At 41.1% G+C, this 17517-nt stretch overlaps 1 protein-coding gene across 3 annotated transcripts in view; it reads right to left on the minus strand.

The window, feature by feature from the left end:
• PAWR (pro-apoptotic WT1 regulator) overlaps positions 1 to 16885 on the minus strand; it is a 112718-nt gene extending 95833 nt beyond the window's left edge. For 2 of the 3 annotated variants that reach the window (XM_032170821.2, XM_032170822.2), the window contains exons 1-2: positions 16725 to 16885; positions 15567 to 16229 (exon numbers count right to left, since the gene is read on the minus strand). In XM_032170821.2, coding sequence (XP_032026712.1) covers positions 15567 to 16082 — 516 coding nt within the window. In that variant the 5' untranslated portion in view covers positions 16083 to 16229; positions 16725 to 16885. Of the gene's footprint in view, positions 1 to 15566; positions 16286 to 16724 lie in introns of those variants that run through there. The other variant, XM_058425993.1, reaches the window with a different exon arrangement.
• Positions 16886 to 17517: the final 632 nt, after the last annotated feature.

Genomic DNA, 17517 nt, shown 5'->3' on the forward strand with positions numbered 1-17517 from the left:
TGTCTGATGTTGACAGTGGGGTGTTAAAATCTCCCATTATTATTGTGTGGGAGTTTAAGTCCCTTTGTAGGTCAGTCAGGACTTGCTTTATAAACCTGGGTGCTCCTGTGTTGGGTGCATATATATTTAGGATAGTTAGCTCTTCTTGTTGAATTGATCCCTTTACCATTATGTAATGGCCTTCTTTGTCTCTTTTGATCTCTGTTGGTTTAAAGTCTATTTTATCAGAGACTAGGATTGCAACCCCTGCCTTTTTTTGTTTTCCATTTGCTTGATAGAACTTCCTCCATCCCTTTATTTTGAGTCTATGTGTGTCTCTGCACGTGAGATGGGTTTCCTGAATACAGCACAATGATGGGTCCTGACTCCTTATCCAGTTTGCCACTCTGTGTCTTTTAATTGGAGCATTTAGCCCATTTACATTTAATGTTAATATTGTTATGTGTGAATCTGATCCTGTCATTATGATGTTAGTTGGTTATTTTGCTCGTTAGTTGATGCAGTTTCTTCCTAGCCTTGATGGTCTTTACAGTTTGGCATGTTTTTGCAAGGGCTGGTACCGGTTGTTCCTTTCCATGTTTAGTGCTTCCTTCAGGAGCTCTTTTAGGGCAGGCCTGGTGGTGACAAAATCACTCAGCGTTTGCTTGTCTGTAAAGTATTTTATTTCTCCTTCAGTTATGAAGCTTAGTTTGGCTGGATATGAAATCCTGGGTTGAAAATTCTTTTCTTTAAGAATGTTGAATATCGGCCCCCACTCTCTTCTGGCTTGTAGAGTTTCTGCCAAGAGATCAGCTGTTAGTCTGATGGGCTTCCCTTTGTGGGTAACCCGACCTTTCTCTCTGGCCGCCCTTAACATTTTTTCCTTCAGTTCAACTTTGGTGAATCTGACAATTATGTGTCTTGGAGTTGCTCTTCTCGAGGAGTATCTTTGTGGCGTTCTCTGTATTTCCTGAATCTGAATGTTGGCCTGCCTTGCTAGATTGGGGAAGTTCTCCTGGATAATATCTTGCAGAGTGTTTTCCAACTTGGTTCCATTCTCCCCATCATTTTCAGGTACACCAATCAGACGTAGGTTTGGTCTTTTCACATAGTCCCAAATTTCTTGGAGGCTTTGTTCATTTCTTTTTATTGTTTTTTCTCTAAACTTCCCTTCTCGCTTCATTTCATTCATTTCATCTTCCATCAGCGATACCCTTTCTTCCAGTTGATCGCATCTGCTACCGAGGCCTCTGCAATCTTCGCGTAGTTCTCGAAACTTGGCTTTCAGCTCCATCAGCTCCTTTCAGCCCTTCTCTCCATTGGTTATTCTAGTTATCCATTCTTCTAATTTTTTTTCAAAGTTTTTAATTTCTTTGCTATTGTTTTGAATTTCCTCCCGTAGCTCAGAGTAGTTTGATGGTCTGAAGTCTTCTTCTCTCAACTCGTCAAAGTCATCCTCCGTCCAGCTTTGTTCCGTTGCTGGTGAGGAACTGCGTTCCTTTGGAGGAGGAGAGGTGCTCTGCTTTTTAGAGTTTCCAGTTGTTCTGCTCTGTTTTTTCCCCATCTCTGTGGTTTTATCTACTTTTGGTCTTTGATGATGGTGATGTACAGATGGGTTTTTGGTGTGGATGTCCTTTCTGTTTGTTAGTTTTCCTTCTACCAGACAGGACCCTCAGCTGCAGGTCTGTTGGAGTTTACTAGAGGTCCACTCCAGACCCTGTTTGGCTGGGTGTCAGCAGCGGTGGCTGCAGAACAGCGGATTTTCGTGAGACCACAAATTCAGCTGTCTGATAGTTCCTCTGGAAATTTTGTCTCAGAGGAGTACCCGGCTGAGTGAGGTGTCAGTCTGTCCCTACTGGGGGGTGCCTCCCAGTTAGGCTGCTCGGGGGTGAGGGACCCACTTTAGGAGGCAGTCTGTCCGTTCTCAGATCTCCAGCTGCGTGCTGGGAGAACCACTAGTCTCTTCAAAGCTGTCAGTCAGACAGGGACATTTAAGTCTGTGGAGGTTCCTGCTGACTTTTTGTCTGTGCCCTGCCCCCAGAGGTGGAGCCTATAGAGGCAGGCAGGCCTCCTTGAGCTGTGGTGGGCTCCACCCAGTTCGAGCTTCCTGGCTGCTTTGTTTACCTAAGCAAGCCTGGGCAATGGCTCGCGCCCCTCCCCCAGCCTCACTGCTGCCTTGCAGCTTGATCTCAGACTGCTGTGCTAGCAATCAGCGAGACTCTGTGGGCACAGGACCCTCCGAGCCAGGTGCAGGACACAATCTCCTAGTGTGCCGTTTTCCAGGCCCGTTGGAAAAGCGCAGTATTAGGGTGGGACTGACCCGATTTTCCAGGTGCCGTCTGTTACCCCTTTCTTTGACTAGGAAAGGGAACTCCCTGACCCCTTGCGCTTCTGGAGTGAGGCAATGCCTGGCCCTGCTTCAGCTCGCACACAGTGCGCTTCACCGACTGTCCTGCAACCACTGTTTGGCACTCCCTAGTGAGATGAAACCGGTACCTCAAACAGAAATGCAGAAATCACCCGTCTTCTGTGTCGCTCAGGCTGGGAGCTGTAGACCGGAGCTGTTCCTATTCCGCCATCTTGGCTCCGGAAACACCTGCTATTTCCTAACATAAGCCGTCTACCCCAATCATGTTACTAATTCTCACCTTTGTACTACTGCCCACTCTGCTTTCACAGCCTGCAATAGAACTCTCCTCTTCACCTGTGCATTTCTTATCAGTCCTTCAAGATTCAGTTCAAATCTCACATTCCCTCCACAAAATTACCTGGACCATTCAATCCTCCAGGAATCTCTCAAATATCTGTACCAAGAGTATGACCTAACATTTAACATTTTATTATACTCATTTTTTAATGTTCGAGAATTGTCCCATATAATCTTGTTTTTCTGAGTTAAAGTACTCAAGGACAAAATTAGAGTTGTCCAAATCCTGGCAGTGCTGGTAACAGAACAGCTGTATTAACTCAAGCGTTCAAAAGGCCTAGTGCAGCGTCTAACATGTACTAACAAAGCAGTAAATGTATGCTAGCTATACCGGAACATCCAAATTAGAGAATATTCTGTAGCCATAAGAGTAACACATCTATGATGTTTGTAAAGATACTGATAACAAAAATGTTGTAAAAATATCTGTAGAATGATTAAATTTCTGGATATATAAATACATTTATTTTGTCGGTGGCTTCAAAGAATTGTATTCCAAAAATATAAAGTACTATTTATCACTGGATAGTCAGAATCACTATCCAATGAAAATGATTATGAAACAAAAGTGTTTATGAAACAACAAAAAAAAGTAATAATATTTCTCCTTTTAAAAAAAGCTTAGAATGAAATAATAAGACAATGTTAAGTTTAAAGGCAGGTTATAAGAATGTACATAGAATATAATCCCAATGTATAAAAATAAAAATGGAAGAAAATTTGTTAAATTTATAAGTAATATTCTATAGCTGATTTTTGCAGAATCCTAGATTTGCTATTTTATTTCAAATTTTCTGAACACTATTCCTAAAACACGGTTTGGAGATGCCCTTGAGTTCCTCGAAGATACTACTGCGAAGTAGGGAAGTATGGAGGGAGAAAACACTTGTAGCAGTTAAACAAGTAATACACTGAGAAAAATTCAAAGGCAATTCCCATCCTTAAGCACCTGTATTCCTACCATCTGTATTACAGAATGAACTAGAAGAATCAGAATGCAATAAACTGGTTTTATATTAAAGTGCAGGGCAAAGGACAAACTCAGGAATAACGTTAAGCTATAAACTTCTCCATGATTACACTACAATCAAACTCTAGCAATTTAGTATCACTGGAGTTCCACACCTCCACTGCATCTGTCCTCTACCCCAAATACTCATTCTCAAATTTATTCATTATATAATTATTTTTGTCATCAAAAGAAATCACTTGGTACAACTTTGTTTAGATCCTATCCTCTAGTTTCTTTTTAATGCATATGGAAATTTTGGTTTATTGTACTATATGTTATTTTCACAGTATTTTGTGTTGTTTACTACTCTTGAATATCTGCCTCTGAACAAGAAAATCCTTTTAATGATTTCAAATTAGGCAGACAAAACTGTTTTCTTTCCAAAACCTGTGAAAGTTATTGTATAAACAGATATGGACAGAGGAAGGAAGTACCCAGTCAACAATACTGAACAGCAGAATAAAGTCTGAATTCTTTGGCATGGCATTAAAATCCAACACAATTGGTCCATATCAATCCTCTTTAACTGTTCTCCATTCACTCCCCATCATGAATTTTCTGAACATCATCATTTCCTCTGTTAGAACATATCCTGCTTATTTCCAACAATGATAACCAATGTGTGGGCACTGGCACCCAAACAGACCTGGAGTCAAAGCCAAGTTCTGCCAGGATGGCCTTTGGGCAAGTCGTAACTTCTTTGAGGCTCAACTTCCTCATCCTGTAAAATGATAAATATAAAAAACCTACCTCATGAGTTAATGTGAAGATTAGATGTAACCCATGGAAAGCCCTCTGTGCAGTTCTGGACATACAGCAGGCATGCAATATAAAGTTATTATTTCTATTACTTCCCAGTTCTGTGCCTTTGTACATGCTATTTGCTCTACCTGAAATGTTACCCTGTTCCCCTCTTCACTTGGAGAATCCTTCTTACCAACTGAGACCTAAAGCATAATACCACCTCATCTTATGTAAAGCCTTTATTGACTTCCTTAATTAATGGCTCCCTTTAGGGTTCTTTTTTTTGGTGGGGGGGAGGGGGCACAGGGTGGTGGTTAGAGACAAGGTCTCACTCTGTCACCCACGCTGAAATGCAGTGGCATTATCATAGCTAACAGCAGCCTAAAATTCCTGGGCTCAAGCAATCCCCCTGCCTAAGTCTCCCAATCTGCTGAGATTACAGGTGAAAGCCACTGTGCCCGGCCCATGGCCCCCTTTTCTGTGCTAGTTCAGTACTTTGCTCTTTTCTCCATCATAGTTGTTAATATACTAAACTCTAATTATTTATCTTTTTCCCTGAAAGATTAGAAGTTCCTTAAAGACTGATGAATATTTTCTATCACACAGCACTGAGCCTGGGGCACACAACAGGCATTCAAATGTTTCTGAAGAAACATTTATATATAGATTCTTATAAAAGAATCTATAAAAAATGCTGCAGCATATGAGAGGAGTGACAAGGGCAAATGCTACAGAGAGAACAAATGGAATGAAAGAAGCTGTCACATTTGGCAATTAAGAGGTCACAAGTTTGGTGGCACTGGTATAAAAAAAAGGTCACAAGCAACCTTAGAGAGATGAATTTCAATACAGTAGTAAGAAATGAACAGTCAGCAGGTGAAAATGTTGCCTTTAAGAAACTAACCAATTATGGAGAAAAAACAGTAAGCTGAAGGTAAAGCAAAATTAAAGGAACATTTCTGCATGACAAGATGAACCAGGAGGTAGAGGCTGAGTATTTAAGTAAGAGGTAATAAAATAAAATCCCTGATATGGCGGTAGTATTAGCCTGGTGGGGCCAGGAGCAGTGGGGGATATGCTAGACTCAGCTAGAGGAAAAAGGTTGAGGTTGAAATGCAACTTAAGTTTTGAGGTAAAAGCTTTCTGGAAAGACTACATTAATGTTTTGTTTTTTGTAATGGGCTGGATGATCTCTTAAGGCTTTTCCAGCTCAAAACATCCAGTTATGTAATTTTTAATGCCAATGAAATATCTCTGAAATCTACCCTTCCTTTCCTTTTCTACCACCATTCCCCTAGCAATCATTATTAGTATACTCTTATATGAGTAGTCCCATTTCTCTGCTTCCTATACCTTTCCTCTATGTCATTACTTGGTTTGATCTTCCCAAGCCATTGTTTTCTATGTTTTTACAACGTTTTACATATTTTAGACAGATTGATGGGGATACAGATATCTATGTATGGGTAGACATATATGCACTATAACATTTGTTTAGAAAAACATGGATTTGTCCCAATGCCACTGATATGAACATATGTTAGGGAACAAGTTAAGAATAACACTAATTCTGTGTTTGCTTATGTTCAAATGCAAGAAATGCTCAGCAGGCACAGATAACTGCAAGCCAATCAAGTAAAAATATATGCATACACACCTCAAGCATCTGCCAGTTACCTCAGTTCACTGCTTACGTTATGAGCTACCCATCCACATCTGGTGTAACACTCTCACTCCAATTTCAGATAACCTTCCTCCTACCATTTTACAGTAATTCACAAGCTGGAATCCTTCTAACATACACTTTTTGAAAAGTTTAGGTATCTTTCAAAGTAAAGTGTCATATTTGTTGTAGTATTTATGTACTTATTAAGCATTTAACATGTGTGAAACTGCTAGTTTTTATTAGGTTTCTATCTTTTTAAATGCCATTGACAAAGTTTTTAAGTGTTATGCCCCAAACTCCGTTTTCACATATGCCCTACAGTTTTTACTGCACAATTTTGCATACCATGATGAGTTTCAGGAACTTATTTGAGCTACAGCATACATACATTTATAACTACTGCAGCTCTAACCATCAATTTACCAGTGAAATGAAAGGTTATAGAGGTTTAAAAAAAGAAAAAACCTGTGGTCATCCTTCACAATTATCTGAACCTATGAGACTCTTTCAATGGCACAAACACTATTCCTGAGCAGTGTTTCAGGAAACACAACATATGAAAAGAAAAAAATAGGCCAGGTGGAGTGTCTCACACCTGTAATCCCAATATCACTTTCAGAGGCCAAGGTGAGAGGAGCACTTGCGTGTAAGAGTTTAAGACCAGCAACATAGTGAGACCCCATCTCTACAAACAAATTAAAAAATTAGCCCCATGTGGTGGTGCAAGCTTGCAGTCCCAGCTACTCAGGACGCTCACGTGGGAGGATCTCTTGAACTCAGGAGGTTGAGTCTGCAGTGAGCCATGATCGTGCCACTGCACTGAGCCTGGGTGACAGAGACCCTGTCTCAGAAAAAAGGAGAAGAGGGGAGGGGAGGGGAGGGGAGGGGAGGAAAGGAAAGGGCTATTTATCTAAGACTATTTATGGGCTAATCAAAAAGCCACATGATAAGGCAGATAAGCAGTAAGGTCCTTTCCCAATGAAGTAATGGTTAAGTATTTTAATATCAAACAGCACAAAACACATGCATCCAACTGGACATGGTGGCTCATGCCTGTACTCTCAGCTGCTTGGTAGGCTGAGGCAAAAGGATTGCTTGAGCCCAGGAGTTTGAGGCTGAGTGATCACACCATAGTACTGCAGCCTGGGGAACAAGCGAGATCCCTGTCTCTAAAAAACATATAACAAAAAATACACATCCACCCCTATTTTTGAAGTTATAGAATAACATCATAAAAATACTTATGATGAGTGGTTAAGTACACACACAAATTGATAGTGTGGTTCCATTTCTCAAGTAGATTCACAGAAATAAGAATAGAAACACAAATATTAATATGTATAAGATAACAGGTTTTTCTACCTTTCCTTGGATTTCCATGAGGGAACTACAGTGAACACATTGCCTTTTTAACACATTACTTCTATTAGCAGAGAAAAATTAGGATTATATAAATTTGATTTGCATCAACTTTTGCTTACATTATAGGATATGGAGAAGGTCTTTCAAGAATTTGAAACCTAAAAGTAACTTCTTTATTTCAGCTAATATAATCGTACTTTCTATTCCTATTCCTCAAGCACCATCTTCTGAATGTTAACTCTGTTCTGAGATTTACATTCTTTTTAAATACTACTAAAAATATTCTGGAAAAAACTCCAAAATAATAGAAAATCAATTGATACTTTAGGTAACCTGCAATTTCTAAAATATTAAGTAGTTTGCTTAGATGACCATAGATAAGCTTAGTCTGAAAGATGTCTTTTTAAGTTAATTTCATCTGTTTCAGTTCTATATTTCAAACTGTATATTATTATGTTTATTTATCCTATTCTCTTAGTACCCCTAGAGTTTTGTCTTATGTGGGTTTTTCTGAGCCAGGGTCTCACTTTGTCACCCAGGCTGTAGTGTAGCCCAGCAGTCACGGCTCACTGCAGCCTCGACCTCCTGGGCTCAATTGATTCTCCCACCTTAGCTTCTCAAAGTGCTAGGATTAGAGGTGTGAGCCATGGCGCCTGGCCCCATAGAATTTATTATGAAAAGCCTGAAAACAAAGTTTCAGCTGCCATAGAATTGTAATCCACAATATAAATTCTCTCCTATCTGTTCACTTCAGCAAAACCTAACAAAATATTAATTTTCAGAATGCAACTACCCTATTTCTTCAACTACTTAAAATAAATGAGATTATCCTTGAAAAATACACTGTGACCCACAAAATTTTGCTGGACAAAATCTCCAAAAACTATCACAGAATAAACATTTTACTAGTCAACTGACATGCTAAGATTTGAACCTGCTGGAGCTCTTTCTACCTTTGAAGTGTGTGATTTTGCTGCTTTTAGAATTTAAGTATTCCTACAATTTCGTTCAGCCATGGTGCCCAGTGTATTTTTACATAGCCTAAGGAGAATGTAACAGGTGGCTGAGGCTCAATTCTATACATGTAGGTATATGGCTATACACAATTGCCTAAGATCTAAACAGAAAGTTGACTCAGCAGTTAACCAAATATGTTTAAAATCAATTGCCAGTCAAGGATGCCTATAGGTCTAACATGTAAGATTTGTAATCAATGGGAAAAATTTTTGCACTTGATAGTAGTTTGATAAGATGGCAAACACAATGCTTCAAAAGTCTGAGTTGCTAATTATCAAATACATTTATAAACACAATTATATGCTTTCACTTAAAGATATGTAAAAATTAAAAATGAGTGAAAGTAAAGTTCTAATTACGCATTAACTATTTGAGGTGTTTCTGTAGTCTAGACTTGTCTAAATTCTGGAAAAGAGGCAAAGCAGACAGAGCATTTTGCACTAAGTATGTGACATTACATAAATGTTTAAAGTACTTTGAATTTCCAAGTAGCTCAACCTGTCTGTTAAAATATGCACAGTTTTTAATTGGAAGAAAAAAATGAAAATGTTTAACAACCTCATAGGAAATTAACCTATACAGTAACTACAATTTGTGATTTGGGCATTTTTATAACATTTTCACAAATATCATTTTATTTAATTCATGTAACAATCCTGTTAGATAATCAGTATTCATTTCAATTGACGGACCAGTAAACTAGTACAGGGTATTTAAGTTAGTTCTTCCCAAACTTTAGTGTGTACCAAAATCACTCAAGTTAAAATGCAGACTCTCAGATAACATCCCTAACGCAGACTGGGGTGGATCCCAGAAATCTGCATTTTAAATAAACAGCACAAGTGATACCGGTAGAGATGGTCCCCCCAGAAACATCTTTTAGGACACTGATTCTAGTACTGTAACTAAAGCGGTAAGCAGTGGAAACTCCTTTTTTTTTTTTTAACTCTGAATCAATGTTCCCAAATGTTTAGATGACAGAGCTTTGCAGATCTCCATGAAAGATATGTAAAAATTTAATTAAGGTGAAAGTATTACACTCAGTTAAATTGTTAGGTTTTTGCAAAAGTAATCCAATTATTAGGCTGGTGCCATTACTTTCAATGGCAAAAACTGTGATTACTTTTGCACCAACCTAATAAATACCTATTATACTAAACTCCACTGCAAACAAATGGTAGTAGGTGCCCAAGTTTTAAGAAACTTGAAATTGAGGAGATCCTACCATAATTTCATTTTCTCTGTAAAGTGGGAAAGGCTGATATTAAATTATTTTAAGTTAATGGCTTCTCATAATTTGAATACCGTATCACTTTACTGAAAGGAAAGCTAAAACTCAGGGACCAGAGGTTCTAAGAACATAATGAAAAATAAAGATGAAAATATAAAAGCACTTAAGAGCACACTGTGTGAATACTAAAAAACCACTGAACTGTACATTTTAAAGGGTAAATTTTATTGTATGTGAAGTATATCTCAATTTTTAAAAAAGGAAAAAAGCACTGAGAAAATGTCAAACCCTAATATTTGCCAATAATTTTATACTTATAAAACATTATATCAACCTTGCCATTAAATGGCATAGTTATTTTCTGGCACACATTATAGGTGCTAAAAAAAATGCAGAAATAATAAATAGCATACATAGGCTGGGTGTGGTGGCTCCCGCCTGTAATCCAAGCACTTTGGGAGGCTGAGGCAGGTAGATCACTTGAGGCCAGAAGTTTGAGACCAGCCTGGCCAACATGGCGAAACCCTATCTCTACTAAAAATACAAAAATTAGCTGGGCATGGTGGTGCACACCTGCAGTCCCAGCTACTTGGGAGACTGAGGCAGGAGAATTGCTTGAACCCGGGAGGTGGAGGTTGCAGTGAGCTGAGATCACACCACATGCCACTGTACTCCAGCCTGGGCAACAGAGCAAGACTCCATCTCAAAAAAAAAAAAAAAAAAAAAAAAAAAGAAAGAAAGAAAGAAAATAGTATAAACAGGCCACTAGCTTGATAATGATTTTAAATAAGAATTTTAATGCCAGTGTTTATATATTCATTTGTTCTCAAAATTTTCCATTAAAGTCTCACTTCATCCATCTTCTATAAATAGGGCTATTTTTAAATTCTATAGTCATATACTAACAATTTAACACTAAAATATTCTTTGTATATCTTAAACTAGGTATACAGTATGTAATACACTGAAGTGTAGTAAGATGGTTTATCATGCACAAGACTGTGAGGGCAGACTATCTCTAATCTACTTCTCACTACATATATGACCTGAAGCAAGTAACATACCTTCTCTTCCCCATTTTCCCATAGGGCTGTGGTGAGAATTAAATGCACTAATGTATGTCAAGTGCTTAGAACAGTGCCTGGTACTTAATAAGCACACCATAAATGTCATCTACTTTAATTACGTAATTATTATTTTTATGACAAATGGCATCCCAGCTCTGACAACTCACTACAAATCCTGATAATATTAAAATTTCAATTTACTTTACCAGTGAGCTCAAACATTTAGGAAAGCTGGGCTAATATCAGCCCAGGTTTTACACTAAATAGTCTCAGTGTTTACACTACATCTACCCCATTCACAAATCAAATTTTCTCCAACTCTGAGTCATTATTAGTTTCTCTCCTGACTCATCACACAGAAAGGTAGACAGTCTGGAGCATAATGGGAATAACAAAAGGCATTTCTTAATCCACCTGGATTTATAAAGTTTACTAAGTGGAACTTGTCCTATATAATGTTCAATAAATATACTAAATAATTATGACCTAGCCTGTGTTCACTTAAAAGTGCTTTCTATATGTTAAATGTTCCTTTATCTTCCCTTTCACCAACACGAGTTCAAACTATGGAGTAGGTGTTATGACCCCATCTTGATAGAAAAACAATATATCACTTAAGTAAAATCAAAGATTCACATTTTCTGACCACTAGCCAAAAATAAATTTACATTTTGCCAAGAGCCTGGTGTTCAAAATTTTGCCACTCTATAGGTTAGAGGGTCAGATGCAATCTCTGAGTCCACAAATTTGACCTGAAATTCTATTCAATTCCATACCTTTACTGTTTTCCTCATTCAGATGTTTAAATTACTTAAGAAAACCTTTAATAAAAAGTTATGTAAAAATCTAGGGAAATATGCTGAACAATGAAAAGTAGGTTAATTTTTAAAAACTCCCCTTTCCCTAGATATATACATACACACAAAATACACAAAAATGTTTAAAATATTGCCCTATCAGTTACTTTCTATGCAATCTTGAATCATTTAAGCTCTAAGTCTTCATTTTCTCCTCTGGAAATAGGGATAAACAGTGTAACTACCACATGAGATTGCTGTGAACTTCAGTACATAAAGCACTTTAGCCAACCACTAAAGCTAAACCACTTTAGCCAACCACTGTTTTAAAACAGAAGTTTTAAATACTGTATATGTCAACTTTTATACTTAAATCAAAACTTCAGTGCCACCTCTACCTATTCAAAGATTACATTTTCTATGGCAACCATCTCCATTAACCCATTCACACAACCCTACTCTATGGCAGCAACTTCACAAACACCCTGAAAACAAGTATCTAACTGTCTAGGAAGCTTTCTTCAACTATCACTCCTCCTCCCTGGGTTAGGTACCCTGCTCAGGCACTAAGCTATACTTACTACTCTACTTTACACATTTCCTTATACTACCTGAGAGCACCTCGTGGGCAAGGCTTATGTCCTATTCATTTCTATACCCAGACTGCAGCCCAACAGTTGTTATCACTGACTCACATCTGAATCAAATGGGGAACTTATAAAAATATTAATGCTTGGGATCCATCCCAGACCCACTCAATATTAGAGGGTGGGGTGAAGGAACAAAGAGGGCACGGAATTGAATTAGCATGAGCAAACATTTTTTTAAAGATCCTAACATGCTATCAATGTGCTGCTCAAGTTAACAACCACTGCATGATGATACTTAATATACTATACAATTATGTATACATATACGTATGTGAGAATATATGTAAAAATATACAGGTACTGAAAAGTTTAAGACTCAGGTCAAGATTCTCATCCTCAATAGCTTCTCCCAGCCCAATCATCTCCCCCTTCTAAACACACACTATTTCCAATAAATAGTTACATGCTTCATTAAGATGGCTTTTAAACTGTTAACTCAGTACTTAAATTTTTTCATGTAATTATGCCTTATCCTTCTTCCTAGATTATAGCCTTGCTCCTTAAGAATATACACTGCTGTGTTCTTGTTTTCTCCACTGCTTAAGGATAGTGTCTTTAACAGGTATGTAATAAACATTTGACTGATCTGATAAACACACACAAAAATTACTGGCAAGAAGTATGCCACGTCCAAATTATCCAATTCAGGTGAATCACTACCAAAAAATAGAAAATGTAAAAATTTAGAAAAAAGGATTTTTTTCTTAAATCCCTTAGTAAATTTTATCTCATTAAAGAAGCTCTGGATAGTTCAACCTTAGCCATCACATGCAGTAACCACCCAGTTTCCTACCTCCCAAATAGCTAGTTTCAGTTTTTGACCTGGTTCCTTGCCTGTAAGTATCTTCTAGTCAATTCTGGTATCTTTAGCTGTTGTCAGGTACCTTTATAACAGTATTATATATACACTCTATAACTAGTAAAGTGAGGTAATGAAAGTCACAATAAATGTATCACACAGATGTTTCATAAGTACTTCCTTGAAGGAACTTAATGTTTATCCACCATTAAAACAAGATCTCTACATACGAACTACATGTTAATCTACTAATACAAACTTGGTTGGGAATCATGTCTGAAAATAAGAGTCTTACTCAACATTAGATAAAATAAAGACTACTTTTGAATATAGAGAGATTGGTCATTTTCATTTTTACATATTTTCATACCCAAAAAATTTGCAAAATATGTATGACTTTTTAAAACAGGGGTGCTAAATTAAATATTACACAAGAAACTCCACAGCAACTGGTATTCTCAATGTTGAAACTACTAGGAGAAATGGCACACAATTCTAAAAAAAGCAACAATATAAAGACATGAAAATGGCTCAGCTTCAAAGTTTTGCATTATATATTTTACCACTATTAAGATAATCTGAAATACATAAGTTGTTTTGAAAAATATGAAAATATGAGGAGCAGGCGCTCAAGAAGTATGTCTGTTAATTAGATACTGTAGTAAAACATTACTGTTTTGTTGGGTCCTGCAGCTTGAAACAGACAGAGCCATAGTTACCACTAAAAGAAAGCAGTCCTCAATTCCCTATTCAATAAAAAGGTTCAAATTCCACAGACAAAAAAAAAAGGTACCCTTGGTTTGTTTGTTTTTAAGGAAGATTAAATTTAGGAGTTGCCAACACCCAAACGAAAAACATTCCAGAGTATTAGACTCCATGGTAGTGGGAAGTCATCTACATTCTCAGCACTATGTTCTCTTACTCAAAGCAGGGGTATTAACAAAAGATGTTTCTTAGGATCTCACAAGATACACTCTACTTACTTCCCCCAGTAAACATTACCCTTGTTTAAAAAAAAAAAAAAATAAGAAAGTACTTGAAAAATAATTTTAGCACATGCAGCCAGAAAAAAAGTGAAGTTTAACATCTGCCAAGATATTTCCCAAAATAAGACCCCTGTCAGATGAACAATGAGGAAAAGATTGAAAATGACAAATTCTTTTATTTGGATTATCAGCTACTTTTAAAAATCAAGTTGAGGAATGTAGCTTTTCCAAAGCCTTGTCTTCAATTTCCCCTTAATCTTCATATTTTTAACTAAAAAAAAAAAAAAAACCTGGAAATTTGATTACCACTCTTATGAATTCCTTCTAAAGCAATTTAATGAATAACAGATCTTTTGTGCAAGTAGCAAACCGCAGAGGACAGTTCTGCTGGCTGATAAAAATCTCTGAAACGCTCATATAAATACATCCTACAAAGACGCAATATGATTTAACAGGTATGGAAATCATAATACTAAAAATTTAAGTATATTTAATATACACCCTAACTTATTGCAAATGCTTTTACTTAAACCACAATTAAAGTTAGTAAATTCGTAATAGTTACTTACTGGGTGGCAAAGTTGAGTAAAATTAGAAAGCCAGGAGAAGAAAAAGTGAAAGCTAAAGCGTCAATGAGAAAAAGATGCAACTATTTTAGGTGAAACAAGGTAGTTGAACCACTTCCTCAAATCCATGAGCTACTATCAAAGTAACCAAAACTTGTTTGACATTGTTTTGTCTTGTTTCTGGTAGAGGGAGGTGTGATTATACACTTAGTGAAAATGTTTTACCATTTACTCTAATGGAAGATGCTGCTACCTGTAGCAACGTTTTGAAAATGCTCAAAACTGCAAACAACCCAAAACAAAAAACCCTACCACATATGTGTTTCAGACACAGTACTCAAAAAGAGATCGTCTCAGCGAACAGAATCGTGGGTTACTAAATCATCCCTATTGTTCTAAATATTACTCAGAAAAAAACTGTGTGTGTGTTTAGGAGCACAACTTTTAAACAGTTGATTTATATATAAAATAGTGCATGTATTCATTTGGATATACTCATTTTGAGCTCACTGGAAGATAAAGCTGTGTTGGATATTGCTAAGGCCACATTTTCTTTACAGATGCTATTAAACATTGGTAAGAAAGGAGAAATAAACTGGTAACTTCACATGGGCATGTGAGACCCTAGAGAATGTCGTCACCACCATTAATCAATTTTTCTAACTGATCAAGCATAAACAGCCAAGTCCAGGTGGGCAAGTCCTGGAGCCACAAGTTATCTTTCTACCATGGTAAAAAAGGATCCTGGATCTGAGACCTGGCCAGGAAGCCTGAAAAGCACGTGTCCTACTGAGTTTGGGGAACTTCCCAGGAAGCATTTGTTCAGAGTAAACTCCATCACCCCCTGCCTGCCTAACTCGGTGAAGGGACAAGTACGAGCCAGGGGAGGAAAACTCTGGGCCCCGGGTAGCTCCCAAGAGGAAGACACCGGGAGGCAGCTGCCCGCCCCGGCCCGGCCCGGCTGCTGCCCCCGCCCGGCTCACCTCTGCGGCAGGGATGTTAACCACGCCGGTGGAGCGCCGCTTCTCCCGCAGCTTCCTCTTCTCGATCTGCCCCTTGCCCTTCCTGGCACTGGGGCCCGAGCTCTTGCCCTTCTCCGGGACGCCGTCCGGCTCCTCCTCGTCACGCCTGGGCGGCGGTGCAGCCGAGGCAGAGGCGGCTGGGGGCTCGTCCTCCGACCGCCGCGGGCCGGGGGCCGCCCGGGTCAGCATGGCGGAGCCGACCGCGCAGTTCACGCCCCCGGGACCGGGGACGGCAGGTGCGGCCGGCGCGCCGCCCGGGAGGTTGTTGTTGAGCTCGTTGGCAGGGGCGGCCGCCGAAGTGCCCAGAGCCCCCGCGGGGGGCTTCCCAGCGGCGTCGCTGCTGCCCCCTCCTGGGGGGGCCGGGCCCGGGGGATTCTGCTTGGCGCGCATCTTCTCGCGTTTCGCCTTCCACTCCTCCAGGAAGTCTGTGGTGCTGCCGCCGAGGCCGCTGCTGGTCCGGTAGCCACCGGTCGCCATATTCCCAAAGGGGCCGGTCGGGCTCTCACCTCAGGCCGCCCACCAGGGCTCCCGCCGCTGCCTCCTCTTCCTTCCTGCGGCCCCGAGGATGCCAGGAGACGACCTCCAGGAAAGGGACGGCGGCCGCTCCCCCACCAGCCGGCGGGGCTGAGGTGAAAGACAAAAGGGGGCGGGTAAGGGAAGCGTAAGATCCCCGCCCGACCCGAGGGTCTGCCCCCAGGCTGCGCCCCTGGGAGTCCTCGAGCGCGCCCACTAACTAGTCCCTACCGGCCAGTAGCCGCCGGGTCCCCACCCTGCAAAGTTTCTCCCACGCACCTACAGTACGGACCCCGACGATCGCCGCCCCTAGAAGGGAGGAGAGAGGACTGACCCCACCCCCAAGTCGGCCCGCCCGCCCCATCCCCACCAGGGTCCGCGCCGGCGACGGTCGAGGTACCAGGGCCAGACCCGCCACCTGTCGGCTCGTCGTATCGCCTGCTCCGCGGTCTGGCTACCGCCGGTCTTAAGTCCCCGCCAGTTACAACCCCACTCCCAAGGCGAGGCGCGGAGCTCCTAGCCGGTTTGCAGAGGAGGCGGGGACCCAGCTGTCCCGCCGAGCGTGGAAAGGACCGGGTGTGAGCGAGCGGCAGAGCAGCCCCTTACCTCGGAGGAGCTTGTAAGGGATGAGGCGTGGGGCTAGGATCAGGCGCCCAGGTGTGCCGAAGCTGGCGCGCGTTCTTCCGCCGCGCGGAAAGTGCCGCCGCAAACTCGCGGTGCGGAGCTCCAGGCAATCCCAGGACAGGAGGGAGGGAGAAGAGGGAGGGAGGGAGGGAGGGAGGGAGCGAGGGGCGGGAAGGGAGCCGAGCGGCGCCGAAGCACGAGCGGAAAAGGCCGAGGCTGCGCGCGAGGGGCGCGGCGCGCGGTGGGAAGGGTCGTGGCCGCTGACGCCCCGCCCCCGGCGCTCAGGTGCGCGGCGTCGCGTCCGGCCCGTCGCTGCAGCCGGCCCCGCGCCCGCCGTCCTCTGCTGAGCACCCGCTGCCGACCACACCGCGCCCGCCACGCTCCGCCCGCGGCCGGCGGGTTGGACCGCACATTCCTGGGCTAGCAGCCTCGCGGCGTCCGGCCTCCCGGCGCCTCCGACTCCGGGGCGGGAACGGCACTCCACGCCCTTCTTCTTGCTTGTCTTCTCCGCCTCTCTTCTCCGCCTCTCTCTTCTCCCACCACTCTTCCTTTTAAGTACAAGACCGTATTATTTGAGAGAAAGTCTCGAACGCTGCTGGCTAAGGGGAAAAGTGCGATAACTTGTGATGATTCAGGGAATGACTAGACAGGATGGGAAAATACCCACGTGTCTCTTTTCCTAGTCGCTGCTCCCTTTTCAGATGTACTAGGGCAGCGGGCAGGAGAATAGAAAGACCTGAAACAAACCCAGCACCCTCCTTCTGAGAAAACTGCG

The sequence above is a fragment of the Hylobates moloch genome, unplaced genomic scaffold (assembly GCF_009828535.3).
Source record: "Hylobates moloch isolate HMO894 unplaced genomic scaffold, HMol_V3 SCAFFOLD_12, whole genome shotgun sequence".
Taxonomy (NCBI): Eukaryota; Metazoa; Chordata; class Mammalia; order Primates; family Hylobatidae; genus Hylobates; species Hylobates moloch.